The sequence below is a fragment of the Herpailurus yagouaroundi genome, unplaced genomic scaffold (assembly GCF_014898765.1).
Source record: "Herpailurus yagouaroundi ecotype Mexico unplaced genomic scaffold, PumYag 192, whole genome shotgun sequence".
In the NCBI taxonomy this organism is placed as follows: Eukaryota; Metazoa; Chordata; class Mammalia; order Carnivora; family Felidae; genus Herpailurus; species Herpailurus yagouaroundi.
Window position 1 is genome coordinate 1,142,480 of NW_024412423.1, and position 25,518 is coordinate 1,167,997.

General features: G+C 47.9%; 1 protein-coding gene across 1 annotated transcript in view; it reads left to right on the forward strand.

Moving 5' to 3' along the window:
* ADAMTS2 (ADAM metallopeptidase with thrombospondin type 1 motif 2) overlaps positions 1 to 25,518 on the forward strand; it is a 241,212-nt gene that overhangs the window by 59,572 nt on the left and 156,122 nt on the right. The window contains exon 3 of the mRNA XM_040444205.1: positions 19,135 to 19,294. Within this exon, the coding sequence (XP_040300139.1) occupies positions 19,135 to 19,294 (160 nt within the window). The remainder of the gene's footprint in view (positions 1 to 19,134; positions 19,295 to 25,518) is intronic.

Genomic DNA, 25,518 nt, shown 5'->3' on the forward strand with positions numbered 1-25,518 from the left:
ATTCATATATCAGAGTCCCAGCCATGGGTACCTCAGAACATGACTGTATTTGGAGATGGGTTTTTTTCCCAGAGATTAATTGAGTTCAAATAAGGTCATATTGGGTTCAGCATGACTGGCATCCTTATAAGGGGGGGGGGGCGGAATTTGGACACAGAGACACACAAAGGAGTGACCATGTGAGGACACAAGGAAAAGGGAGCTTATCCACAAACCAAGGAGAGGACGCCTTGGGAGAAACCAGCCCTGTAGACACCTTGATCTTGGTCTTCCAGCCTCTGGGACTGTGAGAAAGTAAATTCTGTTGTTGAAGTGGCCCAGACTATTTGTACTTTGTTGTGGCAGCCTGAACAGACTAAGGCTGGGGTCCTGGAGGTGGCATTGACCCTGCTGTCTTGAGGGAAGGTGTGTTGGCAGCTTCTTCTTAGAGCATCGGCAGATGCAGAGTGAGCCAATGAGAATGCCGAGGAACGGCCCTGGGGTTATCAGGCCCGTGGGTTCTGCAGTAGGACTTTGTGGGCTTTGCTCACCAGGATGAATCTAATGGGGGTCTGGGATGGCTGGGTGGCAGTGTCTGCAGGGTCTGGGGTTCTGTGGGTGCACATGGCTGGCGACACCTTGGCCCAAGGCCTCTGCCACCAGTTAACATTGCTCATGGGGGTGTTAGCTCCCTTACAGTGATCCTCAGCACCCCAAATAACACACATTTAGGAAAAAAGCATACATTGGTGCTGCTAGACAAGTGCCCCTGCCCCCCAGTACCATGACGAGTCCCTGAAGGTTCCTTCTGGACCAGGCTCAGAGTGGAGGAGCTCAGAAGTGCTGGTTCCCAGGCAAGTCAGAGGTCAGGAGGAAGCATGGGTATGCACAGCCTTCAAGGAGGCAGGGGGGCCTGATGGGACAGTAGGGTAAAGGTGTTAGATTCTAGCTGGTGTGTGTATTGTGTGGACTGGGCTGTCCGGGGCAAATGGCAGCCAAGGGAAGGGGCTGGCGGCAGGACCTTGAGCAAGAAACTTGGGCCTTATTCTGTGAGCTCTCCTCCACCTCACATCTCGAGGCCATAGTCTGCCGGGGCCCGGCTGGTGAGATACGGGAGTTCAGAAAGAAAAATTCCACTTTTCGATATTTTGGCAAACGTTCCTACAGCAAGAGTCATTTTTCTTCTTTAGCAGAGAGTGCCCTGTTATTTATGTGAATGTTAATTTGTGACTGGGGACATTCCCCGACGCGGTCTTCTTATTGAGTGAGACCTGGGAAATGTCAGCTGGAGCATCTGTCAGGGTTGGGTGTCAGTTCTTGTGATGAATGCAGGGCCGTCGTGGTCCCAGGGTCTGAGCCTGACCCACTGACCTCTCTGTTCCGGCCAGACTGGGAGGCCAGTTCCAGTTCCCGGAGGCCCTCTCTGGCGCTGGTGTGCTCAGGGGCCAAGTATGGGACAGTCTGGACTTTTACAGGCTTAATAGGCCACCTCCCATGGGAGTCACCCTGGTGCTGCCTCATTTAACAGGAAGACCCACAGGCCAGCCCCTGCCTATGCTGGCTCCCGGGAGGCTCTCTTGCCGGCATCTTGTTTATCCTATTTTATTCCCTTATCTTTCCCTCTGTGCCCCCCACCCCCTCCCTGCTTCTTTCTTCAAACACATCATTTTGGTATAAGCCCTTTGTAAACATCTCAAAAAGTACAGAAAATACTAATAAAAAAGCAAAACCCACCTCAAACCTTCACACTGTTAACTCTTTGTCACACATATTTCCAGACCCTTCTCATTTCATGTTAATAATCGTGATAACTGGCTAATGTGCTAGGCACTGTGCTGAGTGCTGTTATCTCATTTAACCCTCACCCCAAGTGTGTGCAAATACTGTTTTTCTCATTTTGTAGCAGCAGCACTGAAGCTCAGAGGCCACACAGTTCGCCAGTGCTGAGGTCAGCATTTGAATTGAAGCAGAGTGACTTGCAGGCCATGCCCTGATTTGTTCGGCTGTGCAGACATTCAGCACACAGATATATGTGACTTTATAGAAAGGCATCGTACTGGTGCTGGGCCTGCTTTTCTTAGTCACCAATATGTTATGGATGTAGTTGTTCCTTAAGTGGTAAAAAGTCCCATCTGTGAAACTATTTAGACCTAGCATAGATTTGTAAAATTTGTAACTTTTTTGCAAGGCAGGAGATTTTTGAAAGCAATCTGACCATTTACATTTATTGTTATAACAGATATGTTTGTTGTTGCTTCTGTCATCTTATTTGCATTTTCTGTTTTTATGTCCTTATGTTGTTTTTCTAGTCTTACATATTTTCTCTATGATCTATTCTCCTTCATCTCCAGTCATTTGGAGGGAATATATTAGTTTTATAGGTTGTGGCTTTAACAACTTCAAATAGGATTCTGAAACTAGTGTTTATCAACTTTAGCAGCTTATCAGTAATTGTTGATCCTTCTATGGAAGATTAAAAAATTAACTGCAATTAAACTGCTTCTTTCATCCCTCCCATAACCCCTCTTTCATATTTTTCAACTTGTTTGGCAATTTTTGCCACAACTTATTAAAGTGGAGTTAGGAATTTTTACATTGCATAACTTCCCTTTCCAGAATGTATGGTAAACAATATCTGGTTTGTAATAATTATTACAGTGGAATGGATGCAGAGGCCAGATCAGGTACTTTCAACCTGTGATTTTCCCATTTGTGGAAACTTGATTTTGAAATCAAGCCCCAAGTTGCATAGAGCAGCAGGCAAGAAAAGGTGGGGAGGGATGTAAAATGGAGCTGAGGCAGATGCTGTGGAGAGGATCCTGTCCAGCATCAGAGGTGGGGCACAGTTCTTCTATGTCTCCTGCTCTGAGGCTCTGACTTGCTGGAGGTCACACACCTAGTTAGTTTGCAGACTTAGGGCTCCCATCCCAAACTCGTGGTGTCTAAAGCAGTGTTCTCTCTAGGCCTGTGTTCCCTAAGTGTTAAGCAAAAGAGATGGATGATATGGGACCAAACATGACATTGAAAAACACTGGATCCTATCAAAATCCCAGCTGACTTCTTGGCAGAAATTGACAAGGTGATCCGAAAGTTCATATGGAAATACACGAGACCCCAAATAGCCAAAACAGTATTGAAAAAGTAGAACAGAGTTAGAGAACTCACACTTTACAATTTCAAAACTTACTAAAAAAACGATGGCAATCAAGACTGTGTGGTACTGGCAGAGGGACAGATGTACAGACCATCGAGGCAGAACCAAGGATTCAGAAATAAATCCTCACATTTATTTTTGACAAGAGGGCCAAGACAGTTCAATGGAAGAAAAATCAGTCTCTTCGGCTGGTGGCTCTGGGACAATTGGACACCCACATGCAAAAGAATGAATTTGGACCCCTGCCTCATACTCTTAGAAAATGGATCTTAAATATAAAGATAAGAGATAACACTGGAAATCTGTTAACAAATCGAAGAGTAGGACTTCATTATTTTGGGTTAGCCAGAACCTTAGATACGACACCAGAAGCACAAACAACAAAAGAAAAATAAGTAAGTTGGACTTTATGAATGTCCTTTCAACTTCAAAGAACTCTGTCCAGAAAGTGAAAAGACAACTTATAGAATGAGAGGTAAAGTTTTCAAATCACAGATCCAATGGAGACTTGTATCTAGAATATGTTGAAGAACTCTTACTAGTCAAGGAGAAAAATGAAAATAATCCAGTTGCAAAATGAGCAATGGGGGTCTGAACATTTTTCCAAAGAAGAGAAATGGCCAATAAGCACATGAAAAGATTCGTAAAGTCTTTTGTCATCAGGGAAATTTAAATCGGAACCGCAGTGGAATGCCACTCTACACACACACACACTCTCTCTCTCTCTCTCTCTCTCTGTCACACACACACACACACACACACACACACACACACACACGGATGGCTAGAAGAAACATAGGTAATGACAAGTGTTGGCAAGGAGGTGGGGAAGTCCGAATTCCTCACACCCTGCTGGAGGGAACATAAAATGGTGCACCTGCTTTGTGAAACAGTCTGGCATAGGGTTACCATATGACTTAGCAATTCCACCTCTAGGTAGATCCCCAAGAGAAATGAAAACCCATGTCTGCACAAAAAACATATGCATGAATGTTCAAAGGAGCATTCACAAAGCCAAAAAGTTGAAACAATGCACATGTCTACCAACCAGTGAATGGATACATAAAATGTGACGCATCTGTAAGATGGGCTATTAGCTGATAGTAAGAAAGGAATTTAAGTATTGACGCATTTTACAGTGTGGGAATCTTGAAAACATTATGTTAGGTGAATGAGGTCAGTCACAAAAGATCACACAGTGTATTCTGTTTATAGAAAATGTCTAGAACAAGCAAATCCCTAGAGACAGAAAATAGATTGGTGGTTTCCAGGGGCTGGCATGTGCATATGTGGGGGAGATGCTGGGGGAATATGGGAGTGACTGCTAATGTATACGGGTTTTTTTTTTGGGAGGGGGTGATAAAAATGTTCCAAAATTGATTGTGGTGATGGTTGGATTATACACCCCATAAGTGGGTGAATTGCAGGATATGTGAATTATAGTCCAGTAAAGCTGTTCCATATTAAAAAAGCATGAGTCTCATAGAGAGAAAGTTATTCCTCTCTCAATTCTATTTTAAACTTTCAGATGGAGTCAAAGAGAGTCTCAGTTTGATGCTAACAGGTCTTCTTCAATGCCCCTTCAGGGTTTTTTTTTTTTTTTCTTTCTTTTTGGTAATAGAGATCAAGACTCAAGCTAAAAGTCTTACTGTATAGGATCATCCAGCTAGAATTTAACAAAACTGGGTAAGGCCCAAATCATAATGGCGGTGAAAAGAATGTGGGAGTTTGGTGTCCCCGCACTGGATCTCCTGGGGGCCGGTGGTGAGGGGCTGGTCTGTGTTCCCAAGCCCGCTCCTGGCCCACAGGGAGAGCTGATCTAGTAGTTTGACGTCCTTGAACCTTAGAGTCCCCTGGATATGGAGTGTTCTGCCTTATATAATCTTAGGAGAGTTTGAAATGGCATCATATTTAAAGACCTCTGTAGAACTTGCTGTGAGTGCTGTCGGGACTCAAGCCCAGGGGTCACTCAGGTACCACAAAGCCCCTTAGGAATGAAGGGCAGAGACTTGCCACACTGAAGCACAAAGGGGGAGCCCAGGCACGGAGCAGGGCACTTGGGGGTCTGTCCAGGCTGGGAGAGTGAGCTGCTATGGCCTTTCTTTTACAGGGAGAGACAATGCTTCAGGGGAGGTGTGGGGTTCCTGCTTTCAGTTGTTTTGGCCCTTTCAGGTCCCATGGAATTATGGAAAGAGGACCAGTGCCTAATTCCCAGGTCCCCTGGCCCAGCTCCTCACTTGGCAGATGAGGCAGCTACGGGCTGCAGAGGGAACAGCGCTGGCCTCAGACCAGGATTCCAAGCCGGGTCTCCTGGCTCTGTATCCAGGGCTTGCTCCCCTTGTCAGTCCCTCCCTCCACTCTGCCCTTCGAAGTGAGGTCCTGCTTTCCTTAGCACTCACTTGGCACACGTGTCTGTTGGGGCCGCATGGTTTTGTGCATCGGAAAACCTTGGGCAGCTGAGGGCAAAAGAAGGATTTTCTGGAGCAAAGGATCTCAAGGCCCCAAGACAGGGCAGGGCCTGCCGGGTGAACTTACTGAGGCTGTGTGGTGCACAGGCTGGGGACTGTGGTCCTCCGTGACCTGTCTGTGTCACTTGGCTGGGGAGGACACCACAAGGCTGGCTCTGGCAACAGCCTCCCCTTTCACCTGGCCTGCACACTGCAGGGAGGGATGGCTCCCCAAGAGGAAAGAAGGCCACATGGATCCACCAAATGAGGCAGAGAGCAGGGGAGGCAAGGACTCGGCCACAAGGGTGTCCACAGACTTCTCCAGAAGGGCATGTTCCGGAAGGCACAGAGCAATAGTGGATGGAGATATAGGGGAGAGGACACATGTTTCTATGGGATTGCTTTCATGTGTTGGCGGCCAGTGCCTCCCACAGATGGCTGGTGCTCCTTTTGGGAAGGTGGGAAAATGACCCTGTAAAACATGCTCTGTGGTGCTGAACTGAGAAGGAGCCCCTGCTGGTTGGGACTCCCATGGGACAATAGTCCTTATGCTTGTGATGTGTGGCATTTAGGGTCCAGCACTCCCCACACACCCATAAAGCTTCCAGGGCCGTGCTCTTATTTTCCCCAGGTGGCTGGGAGGGAAAAGAACATCCTCTAGATGACTTGGAAGTGGCAGGTCCTTTTTTGGCAGTGCACTAGACCATCATTACCAAAAGGGAGGAGAGAAGAATGGATATGGTTCTGTCAGAGCTAAAATAGCTCCAGGAATGGAAATCTTACCAGATGCCAGTGTTCTGGGGGATTCCTGTGGCAAGTGCATGTGTGTGTGTGTGTGTGTGTGTGTGTGTGTGTGTTTCAGAACAAAGTCAAGTTTTGGGTGACAGCAGGCTGATGCAGGCGTGTGCTGCCTTGTCCCCTGTCAGAGTCTAGATCCTTCTGTTTTTGGACCAGCATATTCCTTTCTTTCTATTCTTGATTGTCACCATTGCAACCCTGACAAGCACCTGACAGCCTTGGTACTGGAGGTTGCAAGAATGACAAGATTGAGTGACAGCCTCGGTCCCCCATCACACACGCGTGGGAGCCTGCTGCTTGCTACAGCCTGCGGCTCCCACTGAAGAAGCCAGTGAAGACAGGGGGCTGGGTGCCTTGCTTTCCAGGGAGACCCCAGCTCTGAGAGTGTCAGTGTTTTAAACACTTTAAAATTCAGAGTAACAGGGACACCTGGGTGGCTCAGTCGGTTGGGCATCTGACTTTGGCTCAGGTCACAATCTCATGGTTTGTGAGTTCGAGCCCCACATCAGACTCTGCTGCCACCACAGAGCTCGCTTTGGATCCTCTGTTCCTTTCTCTCTCATTGTCCTTCCCCTGCTCCCTCTCTCTCTCTCTCTCAAAAAAAAAAAAAAGCATTAAAAAATTAAAAGCATTAAATTAGGGGCACCTGGGTGGCACAGTCAGTTAAGTGTCTGACTCTTTGTCTCGGCTCAGGTCATGCTCTCACAGTTCGTGAGTTCAAGCTCCGCATCAGGCTTTGCACTAATGGCATGGAGCCTGCTTGGAATTCTGTCTCTCCTTCTCTCTGCCCTGTTCCCACTTTTGTGCTCGTGCTCTCTCTCTCAAGATGAATAAGTAAACTTAAAAAAATTTTAAAAACCCACAAAATCCAAAGTAACAGAGGATATCTGTTAAGTCTTTGGATTCTTATAATTTTTTTTAACGCCTAATGTCTATTTCTAGTGACTACTTCATCATAAACCAAACAGCAAAGGAACAGCCATAGAAGAAGGAAGGGGTAGGGCAGGCATCTTATAATTCACCAAGTTCTGAGGACCAGCCAGTGGATTTGATGACTGAAGCGCTACCAGGTTCCAGGCCGCTGCAGTAGAGCCCTCCCTGTGATCCTCCCTCCTGGCTAGGTTGTGCAGACGGTCACGGAGTTCAAGAACAGAGTGGGTTTGGGGCAAGAGCCAGTGTCGGGGGGCCAGCCCTGCGAAGGGACACCAAGCTGGACAGACACAAGTGGGATCTTGATGGAGTGCCCTTCAGGGACTTCTTTAATATTTATTAAGTGGGGAGAGGAAACAGATTCTTATTAATGAAAATTACATGTAGAAACAGATACACGTGCCCCTGGCAGCAGGAAAATCAAAGTCCTGGGGGGAAAAAAGCTCAGCAAAACGTAGCCCACGTTTTGTACCTTGTTCTCTTGTCAATTTTCTTTTGCAGGTTTCTAGACAGATCATTCCTGGGATGCATACTAAGATGCTTGAAATTCAGGCAATAAAAGAAACCCCACTTTCTTTCTGAAGAGCCCCCACCAAGCGTGTCCCAGCCAGTGGTGGGGAGGAGTGACCAAATGTTGGTCTCGGGTGGCCATCCACTGGTCCTGGGGTGGCAGTGCTGGTCTTGAGGTGGGCAGTCTGCAGTCTCAGGGTGACCAGATGCTGGTCTGGGGGTGGTCATCCATTGGTCTCACATGGTCAGCCTCTGGATTCTGTGGGGTCATGTGCTGATCTTGGGGCAGGTGTCTGCCTGCTCCATTTGTGAGCACTGTCAGTTAGAAGTCTCTGGTTTCACAAGGAAACCTGAGTAACCTGGCATGATGTTTCAGGTTTATCTCAGTGTGCTCTGTGCCCTTGAGATGGGCCCTTGGGAGGGTTCCTGCCAGGCAGCTGGGCCAGCTTGGGCCCTGGTCTCCTGACTGTGGCTCAGGACAGCATCAGATTCAGTGCCCTTGGGTCAACCCAGCAGGAGGCCAGCCAGGGAGGAGAGCCCGACCCTGGCATGTAGGGAGACTCTTAACTCTTCTGAAATCTTTTAGGCCAGAGAGGGCCACTCCTCACCAGGTTGGGTTGTCACATTGGGTTCCTCTAGAATGACCCCAGGGCCATCAGGCTGTGACATAGATGGTTCCTAGTCTGGGGTGCAAGAGTCCCTCCAGAAGAGGGGGTTGCCTTGCTATTTGCTGGTGTCTTATTGTCTTGCCCCCTAATTGCCACAATAGGTCTGGTTTGGCCCAGGGTCCCACCTGGGGAGATGCTCCCTCCACCTGGGGTCAGGGTCTGATTCCTAGACCCTATGTGTTCCCAGCAGGCTTTCCCACCCCTGGGTCTTAGTTCTCTCATTTGCAAAGCAAGCAGGTGGATGACATCAGTTGGGTCGCAGAGCACCGTCAGCCTGTGCTCCGGTTCTGTGTCCCAGGCTATATCTGCTCCTGCAGCAACCATGTGATGGGGAGGGATGATCAACTCTGTTTACAGGCAATTCATTGGAGGCTCAGGGAGCCTTAGCACCTTGGCTGAGGTCACCTGGTCAGGCAGAAACAGAGCTGGGAACCCAGAACGCTGACTCTGGACTGCATGGCTAGTTCCCACGTGTACTTGAATGGGTTCTTTGATAAGATGGGTTTGAGACACCAGTCTGCCCCCAAACCACAAACGTGGGAGGTGTCAGTGGCACTGTAGAGGAAGGAACTCTTGCTGTTGTCCAGTCACCCACAAGGCAGTTGGAAGGGGGATGGCCCATGATGTCCCCGCTTTTCCTGTGTCTCAGAGGACATGCCCCACTGTGGTGGGGTCATTTATTCACTCATCCACAAGCATTTGCTCACTCCCTGCCTGGCCTGATGGGACCCTGGGACCCGGGCATGAGTCAGAGTGTAGGGCCTGCAGAGTTCTCACAGGCCTGTCCTCCCCTCACTCCTCCCACAGACTGGTGACCTTGGCACCCTGGTCTTGGCCCCCATAGCTCTGGCTCCTACCCTTCCTTTGCATCTTAGACCCCTTCCCCAGAAGACCGAGATGCTGCAAACCCATGTCTTTGGGGGGGCTGCCGTGCCTGCCTCTCTCCAATCCTGTGCCCTTCAGAGAATGGCCACCCCCTTCATCCCACTGCCCACTGGGACCCTGTATTCATTTTCTGCAGCTGATGTAACAAATTACTGAGAACAAGAGAAACTTATTCTCTCACAGGTCTGGAGGCCAAGGTCAGGGTGGTGGCAGGGCCACATTCTCCCTGGAGGCTGGAGAGGAGAATGCGAGGGGACTCCTGGCCAGTGCCAGCTAAGCTGGTGTGTTAGATGGGCAGCCGGAAATGCCAGCTTTTCTGATGTTTTGAGAGAATTTGAAAATCTGGTCATTTATGTGAAATCCTCTGATTCTTAAGTTGGAGCAACTAATTTAAGCTTTTAAGAAGCTCAGAGTGAGGTCACCAAGTTGGCAGAGTAGGGGATTCAGCCTCCATCCCCCAAAGAAGATGAATAATTAGGCAACTATCCACCAACAAAAACATCTCCGGGAAAACTCAGGAGTCCACTTAAACTTCAGCAACACAGTAGAACAAAAACCCTGAGAAAAATGGCACGAGAAGAAAAGGAAGGCAGCTTCATTTTGTCTGTATCACCCCGTCCCCCAGGCTAGCGCTGCTCTGTGCCAAGAGGGAACTTCCCCAGCATGAGTTTCCCACACCGGGAAAGGGAGAGTGGGGTGTGCGACCAGCTTCCCTAGCCTCTCAGTGAACAAAGGACCCACTCTGTGTCACCCCATCCAGAAACCAGTGAAGCTGAGAGGTATAGAGATGGCTAGGAACAAAGAAGAAGGACAAGAATTACCAGCATTAGGAATGACCATGGTTCCCCGTGGTCCACTCCATAGGGGACCCCAGCAGTTTTCACTCCTGAAGAAACCAATGGTCAGCACGGCTGCTATGGACCCCTGCAGATTTTTTAAATTGATTTTTTAAAAAGTTTGTTTTTGAGAGAGAGAGAGAGAGAGAGAGAAGGGGAAGGGCAGAGAGAAAGGGAGAGAGAGAATCCCAAGCAGGCTCCATGCTGTCAACGTGGAGCCCAGCGCCAGGGCTCGATCCCACAAACTGTGAGATCACGACCTGAGCCAAAATCAAGAGTCGGATGCTTAACCAACTGAGCCACCCAGGTGCCTCGAGAGCCCTGCAGATTTTACCACTGAGTTTTCATCCCACATGCTTTCACACTCACAGACACTAGCTGCTTGAGTCCCTCCTGCTCCCTCTTCCCACACCCTCCCCCCAAGCCTGAGATCTGCATCAGCAGCCTTCCCTGGCCTCTGTGGCTGCACGAGTGCAGAACACCAGCCTAGACCCCTGTGGCTGACCCCCACTGCTGTGTATACACAGGGCTAACCCCTTCAGCTGTACACATGCATACTGCTGACCTGACTCTTGTCACCAACCTCCACTGCCATGTGTGTGCCTGTGGTGAGACCCTGCCACTATGGGAGTGCACAGTGACAGCTAGGTGACTGGTAACTGTTAGTGTGTCTGTGGTTGGCTTTGGTTCTTACTGCTGGTCCTGGCTCTTGTCACAAGTATATATGAAACAAGACCCTGGCACTCCACAGGCACCTACAGCTGATCCCCATAGCTGAGTATGTGCATACCACCAGGTCTGGCCACCACCACTGCCTGCCCTGATCCCTAGCCACTAGACCTGAAGGCGCCACTGAAGACCTCAAGAGTGCTTGTAGCCACTGAAGACTCCCATAGTGCTTTCCAGGGACCATGAACTTGTCAATGTTGTGGATTCTAGCATCCTAAGCCAATGAAACATTATGTCTTCCCTACCCCCCCTGCCCCCCCCCCCCCGGACCCAGAACCACCACACATCCCCTGCAGTTGGTGCCCTGCTTTTGCCCACCAGATCTGGGGGCCAGATGTCAACAGCATGACCCGGTGTGCTCCCACCTGCAGATGAAGGTCTTCCCTTACTGAAGTCAGCTTATAAAGTCTGGAAATGCACAGAAACCTATGCAAGGCTACAGGGATTATGAGGAATCAGAGAAATGAGGCCCCATCAAAGGAACACAGTAAACTTCCAGCAACTGATCCGAAAGAAACGGAGATGCATGAATTGCCTGATAAAGAATTCAAAATAATCATTCTAAGTTTCCTCAGAGAGCTTAAGAGAGCTAGGAAAACAACACAAGAACAAAATGAAAAGTTTAACAAAGATAAAACATAAAAAAGAACCAAACAGAAATATTGGGGTTTAAAAACAGAGTGATTGGAGTGCAGAATTCAATAGAAAGTGTCAACATCAGATTGGACCACGTAGAAGAGACAGTCAGTGAGGTAGAAGGCAGATCATGTGAAATTATCCAGTCAGAGGAGCGAGAGTATGAAAAGGAATGGAGGAAGGCCATTGAGCTTATGGGTCACTAGTAAGAGACACAATCTATGCATTATTGGAGTTCCAGAAAGAGAAGACAGGGAGAAAGGGGCAGAAAGTTTATTTAAAGACATACTGGCTGAGAACTTCCTAAACCCGGGGAGAGATTTGGAATCCAAGTTCATGAAAATCACCCCCAAATTTCTATCTAGAAAGATCTTCTCCAGGACACATTATAGTAAACCATCTAAAGTCAAAGACAAAGAGATCCTTTCAAATGCAGCAAGAGAAAAAATTTCTCTCTTACCAGAGACCCCCCACCCCCACCCCATAAAGCTCTCAGTGGATTTCTCAGCAGATACCTTGCTGGCCAGAAAAGATGGGGAGGATATATTCAAGGTACTGAAAAAAAAAAAAAAAAGAAAAACTATCAACAAAGAATACTTTATCTTGCCAAGTTGTCCTTCAGAAATGAAGACATGATAAAGACTTTACCAACCAAACAAAAGCTGAGGAAAGCTCATCACACTAGACCTACTTTACAAGAAATATTGAGGGGTGCCTGGATGGCTCAGTTGGTTAAGCATCTGACTCTTGATTTTGGCTCAGGTCATGATCTCATCATTGTGAGTGAGATTGAGCCCTGCGTCTGCACTGTCAGCAAAGAGCCTGCTTGGGATTCTCTCTCCCCCTCACCTGCGCATCCACATGTACATGTGCATGCACATGCTCTCTCTCTCTCTCAAATAAATAAACATTAAAAAAATAAATGCTGAAAGGAGTTCTTCAAGCTGAAACAAAAGGGTGCTTATTAGTAACATAAGAACATGTGAAAAAATATAACACCCCCATAAAGTATATAATCAAATTCAGAATACTTTAATACTGTAATATGGTGGTTTGTTAGCCCCTTAAATCTAATATAAAGGTTAAAGAATGCAAGTATCAAAAATAGCTATAGCTATAATAATTTGTCAATGAATACATGGTATGAAGAGTTGTAAATTGTGACATCAGAAACATAAAATGTGGGAGTGGAAAATAAAAGGGAGAATTTTTGTGTTCAATTGAAATTAAGTTGTTATCCTTGTCTGAGGAAATCCTCAGCATCTTAGAGACTGGAAAGTGTAAGTGCTTTTTGGTGAATGCAGTAACCTAACTTCTTCCCAGCCTGCTGTCCTGGACCTGAGCTGCAGCCTCCAGCCCTGCCATCCCTCCTGCAGACTGGATCCCCCTACAGCCATTTCTGTTCTAATGGAGTGTTGTACAGCCTTTAGCCCATGGGAAATCTTTGTAGTAAGAAACCAAGGACCTGTTTTCCATCCGACATGTGTGAATGCCTTACCCCCCTTTATTCTACATTAAGTCCTAGTTCAGGTTCTTTGAGAATGAGCAGGGAAGGGGCAGAGAATCCCAAGCGGACTGTGCTCTGGCAGGTCAGCCCAATGCAGAGGATCATTGAGCTGAAACTGAGAGTCCACATGCTTGACTGACTCAGCCACCCAGGCACCCTAGTCCTATTTTAGCCTTACATATCCAAATGGTGAAACATTTCAATAAAATAACAATGATTTTGAAAAAAAAAGAAACTAAGATGTTATCAACATTTATTATATCTGTAAGATGAGTAAGCCTCAGAGTAACTGCAAAACAAAAACCTATGGGAGATGCACACAAGATAAAGAGAAGAGAATCAAAGTATACCACTGTAAAAAATCATCAACTTACAAAAGAAGACAGCAAGAGAGGAAGAAAGGAACAAAGGAACTATAAAACAGAAAACAATTAAGATGGCTTTGGTGAGTCTTTAACTATCAATAATTACTTTAAATGTAAATGGGTTAAATTCTCCAATCAAAAGTCTTAGAGTGACTGAGTGGATTGAAAAAAAGGAAGACCCAACTATATGCTGCCTACGAGAGACTTACTTCAGCTTTAAGGACACACTTAGCCTTAAAGTGGAGGGATGATAAAAGATATTCCATGAAAATGAAAACAGAACAGAGCAGGGGTAGCTATACTTATAATAGATAAAATAGAGTTAAGTCAAAAACTGTAACAAGAGAAAAAGGTCATTATACAGTTGTAAAGTGGTCATCAAGAGAATATAAGAAGTATAAATGTATATATACACTCAACATCAGAGCACCTAAATGTAATAAATCAAATACTAATAGATCCGAAGGGAGAGATAGACAACAATACAATAATAGTAGCCCCACTTTCAATAGTGGATAGATCATTCAGACAGAAAATCAATAAGGAAACATTGGACTTGAACCATACTTTAGACCAAATGGACTTAAAATGTATACAGAACATTCCATCCAATAACAGCAGAATACATATTCTTCTTGAGTGCACATGGAACAATCTCCAGGACAGATGACATGTTAGGGTGGAGAACAAATCTTAGCAAATGTAAATCATACCAAGTAACTTTTCTGATTACAGTGGTATGAAACTAGAAATCAACAACAGGAGGAAAACTGGAAAATTCACAAATATGCAGAAACTAAACAACGCATTCTTGAACAACCAGTGGGTCAGAGAAGAAATCAAAAAGGAAATAAGGAAAGTATCTTGAAACAAACAAAAATGGAAACACAACATACCAGAACTTATGTGATACTGCAAAAGCAGTTCTAAGAAGGAAGTTTATTTTATTTTTGTTTTTTGTTTTTTATTTTTTTTCAATATATGAAGTTTATTGTCAAATTGGTTTCCATACAACACCCAGTGCTCATCCCAAAAGGTGGCCTCCTCAATACCCATCACCCACCCTCCCCTCTCTCCCACCCCCCATCAACCCTCAGTTTGTTCTCAGTTTTTAAGAGTCTCTTATGCTTTGGTTCTCTTCCACTCTAACTTCTTTTTTTTTTTCCTTAAGAAGGAAGTTTATAGTGATAAATACCTACAATAAAAAAGATTTCAAATAAACAGCCTAACTTTACACCTCAAGGAACTTGGAAAAGAAAAACAAACTAAGCCCAGAGTTAGCTGAAGGAAGGAGATAACAAAGATCATTTCAGGACTAAATGAAGTAGAGAATAGAAAAACAATAAAAAGGTGAACAAAACCAAATAAAGATGTAAATAAAATTTAAAAAGATATTATAACCAATATCACAGAAATATGAAGGATCATAAGAGAATACTATGAACAAATATACAACAACATATTAGACAACCTTGAAGAAGTGGATACATTCCTAGAATCATATAATCTACCAAGACTGAATTAGGAAGAAATAGAAAGTCTAAACAGACAGTAATGAGAAGGAGATTGGACCCATAATCAAAAATATTTCCAAACAAAGAAAAGTCCCAGAGTAGATGATTTCACAACTAAATTCTGCCAAACATTTCAAGATGAACTAATGCCAATCCTTCTCAAACTCTTCCAAAAAATTGTGGAAGAAAGAACACTCCCAAACTCATTTTATAATGCCCAAACCAGAAAAGGATGCTACAAGAAAAGAAAACTATAGGCCAATATCCCAGGTGAACATAGATGCAAAAATTCTCAACAAAATACTAGCAAACCAAATTCAATAGCACATTAATAGGATCATGCATATTATCAGGTAGGATTTATCCCTGGGATGCAAGGTTGTTTCAACATATGCAAATCAATAAATGTGATACACCAGCTTAACAGAATGAAAAGCAAAATTCATATGATCATTCCAATAGATGCAGAAGAAGCATTAGACAAAATTCAACTTCCTTTCATGATAAAACTCTCAACAAATTGGGTGTAGAAGGAACACAGCTCAACATAATAAAGGTTGTATGTGACAAACCCACAGCTATTATCATACTCAATATTGAAATGTTAAATGCTTTCCTGCTAAGATCATGAACAAGACAGGGATGCCCACTCTCACCACTCCAGTTCAACTTAGTACTGGAACAATTTTTTTAAGCTTATTTATTATTTAGTAATCTTTACACCCAATGTGGGATTTGAACTCCTGACCTCAGGAACAAGAGTTGTATGCTCTTCTAACTGAGCCAGCCAGGTGCCCCAGTAGTGAGACTTCTAACCAGAATAGTCAGGCAAGATAAAGAAATAAAAGGCATCCAGATAGGAAGGGAAGAAGTAAAATTGTCTCTATTTTCTGGTTACATGATCTTATATACAGAAAATCCTAAAGACTCCATCAGAAAACTGTTAGAATTAATCAAATTGATTAAAGTTTCAGGATACAAAAATCAACATTCAAAAATCAATTACATTTCTATATGAGAACAGTGAGCTATCTGACAAAGGAAGAAAACAATCTCATTTACAATCACATCTAAACACAACATCACATCACCCAAGGAAGTGAAAGATCTACACACACACACACACACACACACACACACACACACACACACACACACAATGATATTGATGAAAGAAACTGAAGAAGATACAAATAAATGGGAAGATATACTTTGTTCATGGATCAGAAGAGTTAATGATGTTAAAATGTCTATACTACACAGAGCCATGTCTAGATTCAATGGAATCTCTATCAAAATTCCAAATTCTAATAGAAAACCAATCCTAAAATTTATATGGGACCACCAAAGACCCCAAATAGCCAAACAAAAAATGGTGGAGGCATTATTCTGATTCCAAACTGCATTTCAAAGCTATAGTAATCAAAACAGTATGATACTGGCACATAGACAAATAGAACAGAATTGAGGGTCCAGAAATAATCCCACACATAACACAGTGAGTTTATATTTGGCCAAGGAGCCAAGAATACTCAATGGGGAAAGATAATCTCCTCAATAAATAGTGTTGGATAATAACATGCCAAAGAATGAAATTGGACCCCTGTCCTACACCACTCACAAAAATTAACTCGAAATTGATTAAAGACTTCAACGTAAAATCATAAAACTTGAAGAAAATATAGGAAAAAACTTCTTGACATTGGTCTTGGCAATGATTTTTTGGATATGACACCAACAGCATAAACAACAAAACCAAAAATCAGTAAGTGGGACTACATCAAACTAAAAAGCTTTTGCACAGCAAAGGAAACCATCAACAAAATGAAAAGCCAACCTGTGGAATAAGAGAAAATATTGCAAAGCAGCATGTATCAGATAAGAGGTTAATATCCAAAATACAGAAGTTATACAACTCAAAGCAGAAAAAAAAATCTGATTAAAAAAATAGACAAAGGGCTTGCATTAGACATTTTTTTTCACAGAAGATATACAGATGGTCAATAAATACATAAAAGGTGCTCAACCTCAGGGAAATGCAAATCAAAGCCAACCATGTCGCATAACATCTGTTAGAATGGTTATCAAAAATATGAAATAACAAGTGTTGGTGAGGATGTGGAGACAGGGAGCCCTTCTGCACTGTGGGTAGGAATGTGAGCTGGTTCTGTCACTATGTCACTATGGAGATTCCTCAAAAAATTAAAAATAGAACTACTGTATGATCTAGAAGTCCCACTTGTGTGTATATATAGAGAGGAAATGCCAACAGAATATTGAAGTGATATCTGCACTCCCATATCCATTGTGTCATTATTCATGATAGGCAAGAAAGCAACCTAACTGTCCATCTGTAGATGGCAGGTTGATAAATGTGGTTTGTATATACAATGGAATATTATTCAGCCTTTATAAAGAAGGATATCCTGCTGTTTGTGACAACATGGATGAAACTGGATACTATGCTAAGTGAAATAAGCTAGATACAGAAAGACAAATGTAATCTAAAATATTCAAACTTAGGGCACCTGGGGTGGCTCAGTCAGTTGGGCATCTGACTCTTGATTTCAGCTCAGGTCATGATTTCATGGTTCATGAGATTAAGCCCCGTGTCAGGTTCTATGCTGACAGTGTGGAGCCTGCTTCAGATTCTCTCTCTCCCTCTGCCTCTCCCCTGCTCATGCTTGCTCTCAAAATAAATAAACTTAAAAAAAAAATAAAATAAAATACTCAGACTTATAACAGTGGAGTAGAATGGTGGTTGCCGGAGGCTGAAGGGAGGGGAAAATGGGAGGTGATGGTACAAAATTTTAGTTATGCAAAATAAGTTTTGGAGATCTATTATATAGCACAGTGCCTGTAGCTAACAATATTCTATCATATACTTACAATTTTCTAAGAGGGTCAAATATCATATGAAGTGTTCTTACCATGAGAAAATGATAATAATAAAGGGGGTGGGAAGATAACTTGAAGGTGATGGATATGTTTATGCCCTTGATGGTGGTGGTTTCATGAGTGATACTTATTCCCAAACTCATTGAGTTGTATACATTAACTGTACACATCTTTTCACATGCCAATCATATTTCAGTAAAATGGTTTTTAAAAAACCACCCAGAACCCTGAATGGGTCATAAATGTGTGATCTAAAGGAAATGTATCTGCAGGTTGACACAGTGGGGCCCCCCAGTGTGAGACCACCAGTTTATGGATAATAGATTGAAAATCAAAAGCATGGAAGTTGGACGGATGGCCAAAGGGAGGGTAGGGCCCTGTGCCTGCAGTTGGAGGATCTGAACGAGGTGCTGAAGGAAGAAGGGGAGTTTGCCAGATGGCCAAGGTGAGAAGGCCTAGCTGTGAGTGCTGTATTGGAAGGAGGGGCTGTCCCGGCCACTGGTGTGAGGTGTGCGAGTTAGGGACTGGGGGTGGGGGTGGGGGTGGGGGGCAGTGGGAAGCTGAGAGTTTTGGATGCCACAGTACAGAGCAGCCTGAATCCTGACAGGGACAGGGGTCCAGGGACGGCTTTCCAGCACGGGGAGGGGGGAGGCGGCTACAGCCGGTCTTGGGGGAGACAGCAGTCCAGTTGCTGCGGAGTCTGGGCCGGTGACTGATGTAGGTATAGGTAGGGGTAGACGGTGGGGGATGGGGACCGTGGCCGGCCTCAGAGCTGCATGCTGTGTCCGTGGCTTGCACCGCTGGGCAGCGTGCACTGTGGTCAGCGTGTGTTTCACAAGGGAAGCTGGAATAGTCCAGTTTTGAGACCCGAAATCTCATCATTTTGAGGGTCGGGTTCAGAACTTTTGAAAATACTGTTTTGGTCCAGCTGGCCATGTCTGCAGCAGATGTAGTCCCCAGTTGACAGTTTTGGCCTTTGTCTTGGATTTTGGGCTTCTGGGGGGAGGGCGTGGGGGTGACTCAGACTCACGCAGACTCACCACCCTCCAGGGCTCTGGCCTCAGTGACTAGAAGTGGAGGCTCTGGGCAGATGAGACTTCTGGGGTCACGTGTGTGTGCCCCCACCCCGGCCTGGGGTTCAGCCTGACACCTAGCTGGGGTGCTGGGCAGGGTCCCTCTGGTCCTATCAGTCTGGTGGGAGGTTCTTCCCTCTGGGACCCCTCCTTGGTCTGTCTGCTGTGCTCTGGGAATTTGAACCATTTCATTTTTGCCCCACAGGCTGGCCTGATCCGTATGGAAGAGGAGGAGTTCTTCATCGAGCCCTTGGAGAAGGGGCTGGCAGCTGAGGAGGCTGAGCAGGGCCGTGTGCATGTGGTGTATCGCCGGCCACCCACTCCCAGATCCCCTGCTCTGGGGGGGCCACAGGCCCTGGACACAGGTAAGGCTGCTTGGTAAGCCCTGGTTGTGTCCCCGGGGACCCAGGCACCCCTTCTGCAGGCCTGGTCCCAGGCTGAGCGTGAGCTCTGCTCTCACTGACCACATGGCATGGTGGGAGTACTGGGGTGCTGGGCGGGGGGCTCTGCTGTGGCTGCACATGGACCACAACCAGCAAGTGTCAGGGAGCCGGGGAAGCACAGACTAGGCCTGCACTTGGGCCCGAGTTCGGTGCCCACATCTGAGCCTGTTTTTCTGAAGAAGATATCTGCTGGCCCCAGACAGCCTCTCCTTCCTTCTGTGTGGTCCACTTTCCCTGCAGTGATGATTGCAGGGCCCCTTCCAGGCCACTCCCAGAGAAGGGTCCTGAGCTCTCTTTAGGCCCCATTTGGACCTTGCTTCCTCTGGTAGATAGCCAGATGCCGCGAGGGGAGGGGAGGGCATGATGAAGACCCCAGAAGTGCTCCCAGCAGCTTCAGCAGCCTGTACACAGACTCAGATCATTTTTTTTCTTTCTTTTTCAACTTGGAACCAAGGTGCTCTCTGGGCCCAGGAGCATGGAAGGAGCTTCTGGATGGGCATGGTGACAGCTGCTGGCTGTAGCCCCTCAGACCCTTCAAGGAGTCTTGGCCTACCTCCAGCCCAAACCTCCCCTCTTCTTCTTGGGATCTTGGGTGCTGGGTTGCAGCAAGGCCAGGTTGGGGTCTGACCATGGTCCTAGCAGGCCTCATGGTCCTCAGGGCCCCAGGGACCAGATAAGGCTGCCTTGCCTGTGCCTAGGCTAGGCTCAGCCCCCAGCCTCTGGTCCTGATGGACCCCTGGCTGCAGATGGTCAGGGTAGCTGGGCCTTAGGTCAGGCTCATCTGCATGTGTACAGAGAGCCCCGAAGGCCCCGCTGGGCCAGCCCATCCATGCTGTGATTTGCCGAGACACTCCCATCACCCGAAGCCGCCCAGGCTCATTTATTTCAGGTCTCTCTGACTGCCCAGCTTGACAGATAAATTGGGTGCAGGCTGGCAGGGCACCATTCTAATTTCAAGGAGTGGCAACAGATACCTTTGCAAAGCAATTGTTCCGTCAGGAAGCTCAGCGCTCTCTGGAGCTGATCAATACTTTGGGCGGACCCTTTTTCCCAGGTGATGAATTGCTGTCTGCCATGCCTTCTTCAGGCTCAGCCTTCCTGCCTCTTTCCTACCCATGGGCTTCTCCGCAGAGGGAGGAATGGAGAATGACCCCAGAGTGTGAGCATAAGAGTGAAAATAGGGCAGGCGAAATGCCCCGGACCAGGGATAAGGGACTATACTGGCCAGCTGTCCTTGGGCAAGTTTGGGCCTCTCTCTGTCCAGTGGGATCAGAAGGGCCTGTGTCTCAGAGAGCTGAGGGCTTTCGGCTTGATGCTTCTGGGCTCTGCTCAGTCTAGGTGAGGTAGAGCCTGCAAAGAGGGGCTGTCAGGTGCTCTGGGCTCGCTCCAATTCCAGATTCCATGTGGTGCCTATCTCCTGAATGTGGCAGCCTTCCCCCTTGGCCTTGCTGGCTTTGCCTTATTTTCTGGGCTTCTGTTGGTCTTTTGGTACCTTCTGTTAAATCCGTCCTCCCTTCCCGCCACGTATTGTTAGAACTCAGGATGCAGGAAAGGAATTTCAAACTACAAACAAACCTAGAAACCAGTGGCCTTAGAAGATGCTGGGAAAAGCTGGCTTCATGGGTTGGAGGCTGAGATTGTGCTAGAAGGTGGTGGGGTGTGGTGAAGGTATTCCAGCCTGGACCTTAGACCTCAGGCCTGGGCTTTGGGCGTGTAGGCTCCAGGCTGTGGGGCTGTGGGTGGTTGGTCCAGGCCACAGGCCCGGGGTCTGGGGCCAAGTCCCCTTTCAGTCATGTCCATGCCCAGTGTCAGCACGACCCTGTGCGGGTGACTTGGTCCACCCACACAGTGAGAGTACATTTCTCACCGGATGTGCCTGATTGTTCCCACTCACTCAGGACTGAGGCCCACTCACTGGCTGGAGGGGGTCCAGGCGCAAGTTATGCTGGGGCTGGGCTGAGGGCCCACGGTGAACTTAGACAGTCCAGCTTTCCATTAGCCTGGGCCTTGTCCAGGCCCATAGTGTGTGTGTGCGCGCGTGTGTGTAAGCCAGGGGATCCTTTCTTCTAGTGAATTCTGATGGGGACTCTGATATATCAGTGTGGCTGTGGCTGAAACAAGCAGGAGGTGCTGACTTGAGGCTTCCCCCCCACATCCCTACCCTCTCCCAAGGCAACTTCCGAAAGCAGGTTTGAAGCTCCCATGATGGGCCATGCATATGATAGGTTCTCTGGGGAAGGGAAAATACCTATTCTGGGTCTTCCAGTCTGGGGGGGGGGGGGGGGGGGCATCTGAGGGGGGGGGGGGTGGGGGGGGGGGGGGCCTATTGGGGGGGGGTAGGTGTGTCCCACACAGCCCTTCCCGGGTGCTGAGACACACTGTCCTGTTTTCTCTGAGCACCTAACAGCCTTCCTGGGGTGCTCTCAGGAGGTCACCCAGCCTCAGAGAATTGTTATCACAAATAGTCTCCATCATCTGAGGTCAGTTGCTGGGCTGCAGACTACCCAGGGAAGAAGGATGGAAAGTGAAGGTGTTCACGTGTCTTGCCAGACTCAGGCCAGGGTCTGGCATGTGCTCAGAGCAGCTTAGCATATAATAGTGTTGCCCTTGGGCCCTGGAAGAGGGTATTAGGGTGAACAAAGGCTTGAAAGAGAGGAGGGGGGACCTTTTCTCTCCTGATTGCCCTACATACGTTGCAGAAGTGTTTCTGCTCAGCCCTGCTGGACCCAGGAGCCCAGAAGGGGCAGGAGGGCAGAGCTGAGGCCAGGGGGCCAGGGTGGCCTTTTGGGGACAGGTGGCGGAGGCATTTCCAGGCCTCCTCTGTGCCAGGCCTCACTCGGGAGCACCTGGCCTCATTCTCTGTCCTGCCCTGAGCCAGCCCTGTGTCTGGGAGAGTATGTTGCTGGGGGGACTATATAACATCAGCCTTTTTGGTTTTTGTGAGCCTGTACGGGTGTGTGCATGCACTTTTGCACTTAGGCACATACGTGGATGGGGTCCCACTCTGAGTTCCGGGCCTATGCCTGAGCCCTGCCCTGACTGCCATCTGTCAACTCTGTCTGGGGCTGTGGAGGGGGAGCCAGGGCCAGCGGGTGTGGGAAGAGGAGCCCCAGTCTGGGCCGGAAGCCCTGCCTAGTACTTGAGCCGGTGACCCTGGCACGTCACTCCCTCCTACTCTCTGGCTACCGCGACATACTGCCGCCAACTGGGTCGCTTAAAACAGCTGCAGTGCGTTATCCTCTCCCAGTTCTGGAAGGCGCAAGTCCGACAGGAGTATCGTCTCTGGGCAGAAACCAAGTGTCGGCAGGGCCATGCTCCTTCTGGAGGCTGCGGGGCGATCTGCTCCTGGTCTCGTCCAGCTTCTGGTGGCTGCTGGGGTCCCTTGGCTTGTGGCCACATCACTCCAGTCTCTGCCTCTTGGTCACACTGCCTCTTCCCCTTCTGTGTGTGTGTTTAGTCTCCCTCTGCCTCCCTCTGGTAAGAGTGCATGTGATTGCATTAAGGGGCCCATCCAGATGATCCCGAAGGGTCTCCCCCCATCTCAAGGTCTGTCATCTAATCACATCTGCAAAGTCCCTTTTTGTCATATAAGGTAACATTCACAGGTCCTAGGAATCTTGGGGGCCACCAGTCAGCTTACAGAGGAAGTGAACCAGCCCTGTCGAGCAGGGCCATCTGTGCAGTGAATGGGATGCTCATCCTTAGAGGAGCAGGCACCCCTCGCTTCTTCTTGGGGCACAGTGCTCAGGCACAGCTCAGGCAGGGCCATTTCCCTCTGCCTCTGCCAGACTGTGGGGCCTGGAGAAGCTGGGCCGTTCTGTGGCCAGGCTGGCCCCAAGACCACGCGCACAAAGCTGGCCTTGCCACTGACACTAAGCGCCTGGTTGTCTGTGGGAGGCTGAAGATCCCCACAAGGTGGGAGAGATCCCTGGGTCGTGAGCTGGGCATGTGGTCTCTCCGTCAGGCACATGGTGCCATTAGCAGAAAGCCCTGCCATCCCAAGACACAAGGCCAACAGGACCCAGCGTACAGTGTCAGTGAGGACAGTGGCAGAGGGTAAGAGAAACAGCAACACCCATCCTTGGCCTGACTTTCATTTCCCTCCTTTTGATATAAATGATCGACACAGGGGTGCCTGGGTGGCTCAGTCGGTTAAGTGTCCAACTTGGGCTCAGGTCTTGATCTCATAGTTCACGGGTTTGAGCCCCACATCGGGCTCTGTGCTGACAGCTTGGAGCCTGGAACCTGCTTCCTATTTTGTGTCTCCCTCTGTCTCTGCCCCTCCCCTGCTCACACTCTGTCTCTCTCTCAAAAATAAACATGAAATAAGTTAAAAGAAACAAGCAATGACTGACACAGAGAATATGTCTCTACTAAAAGGCAAGCAGTAGTGTGAATGTGGTGGCATGTGGCATCCAGCCATGGCCTCGTCGTGGGCACAGAGCTGACTGGAGGCCTCGTCCACAGGGGTAGCCCCTGCTTAGCTCCCCTGAGCATGACCTGGTGGAAGTGTGGCCCTGGGACAGTGATCCTCTTACTGTCAAGAGAATCCAGACATCAGAACTTTCATGTGAACTCTCATGATTTAAAAATATTGCTTCAAATTTCTAAAAAGCTCCGTATGAGCCAAATAGGACATGGCCTCCATTGGCCACCTGTGCTTACGAGATGCAGAGACGGAAGTGTCCTCTGTGCTTCTGTGGGGGGGGGGTGCTCTGCTAGGCCCCCTGCAGTCCCGGCACATGCCCTCAGGATGGAGGAGGGGCTTCATGCCCCTGCTAGGTGGGTGGTCTCTGTCCCACAGAACTGCCCATGGACCACTGTGTCCTCCTGCCTGCTTTGCTCTAAGTCTTGGCTGAAGGAAGAGAAGTCAGACAGCTCAGTGCTCGTGACCTTGGCTGTTGCCTCCTCGGAAGCAGCCCGTGCCAAGCCTCTGCCCGCTGCTGTCAGGCTGCGGCATCCTCCCTGGCGGGCAGAGGAGGCATGCCACCCTCGGGAGCATTCTGCCCTCCTGCTGCCAAGGAAAGCCAGCGAGAGAGCATGGACAGGGTGCTGGCACTGTGTGCTCCTCCTAGTGGCTCCTCCATGTGGCCAGCCTGCAATCTCCATCCAGTGGCCCACAGTGGTTCCTCTGCTGACCCGCTGCGTATCTCCATCCATCACGGGACATTGCCTTAAGCAAGGTAGGAGTTCCCCAGGCCTCTGAGGAGTAGGGAAGGGGCTGCCTCAGGAGTGAAGCTGGAGGTAGGAGTACAGGGCCAGGAGCCGGGGGGCCAGGCTGATGCTACGAACTGGCAGGGTCTGCAGCCTGGAATGTTCCAGAGCATGGATGGTGTCCTGCAGGCAGTGGGAGGCCTCAGTAGGAAAGGAGTCTGAGATAGTTCTGTGTCACAGCCAGCCATCTGTGGTCCAGGTTGGAGGCAGGGAGTCCAGAGTGGGGTGCAACGGAGAGAGAGTGGAGTCCTGTCAGGACAGGCCATGGATGGGAGGTGGGCAAGGCTCCACTCAATAGTAGGTAGATGACCAGGCCAATCTTGGTGATGCAGTGAGTGTGAGGCATAAGGGAGAGGCTGAGGCCTGAAAGGGGTGTGGAGGGGGCCGCTAACTTGTTGGAGGCCAGATCGGGGAGGCTTTCCTCTCTGCGGTCTGTTTCCAGAGACACATTACCACAAGCTTGGTAGCTTAAAACAATACAGGTTTATTGTCTTATAGTTGTGGAGGCCAAAAATCCAAAATAGATCTTAAGGGGCTAAAACTAAGATGTCCATAAGGTTGGTTCCCTCTGGAGCATCAATGAGGAGAATCCCTTCCTAGCCTTTCCCAGCTTCTAATGTCCACCGGCATCCCTTGGCTGCTGGGCACATCACTCTGGTCTCTGCTCCCTTGGTCACTGATTCCTCTTCTGTAGTCAGGTCTCCCTGACACTTGTGATTACATTTGTCCCATTGGGGTAATCCTACCCATTTCAGGAGCCTTAATGTGATTAAGTTAAGGGTAAGTTGAGTCCTGCTAACCATATAAGATAACACTTACAGGGTGTGGATTAGGCTGTGGACATTCTGGGGCCATGATTCAGCCTCCATGGTATCTAAATGTTAACGCCTGAGGTTCTGTCGGAGTGGGGAGAGAGGCCCTTGCCTGGCTTT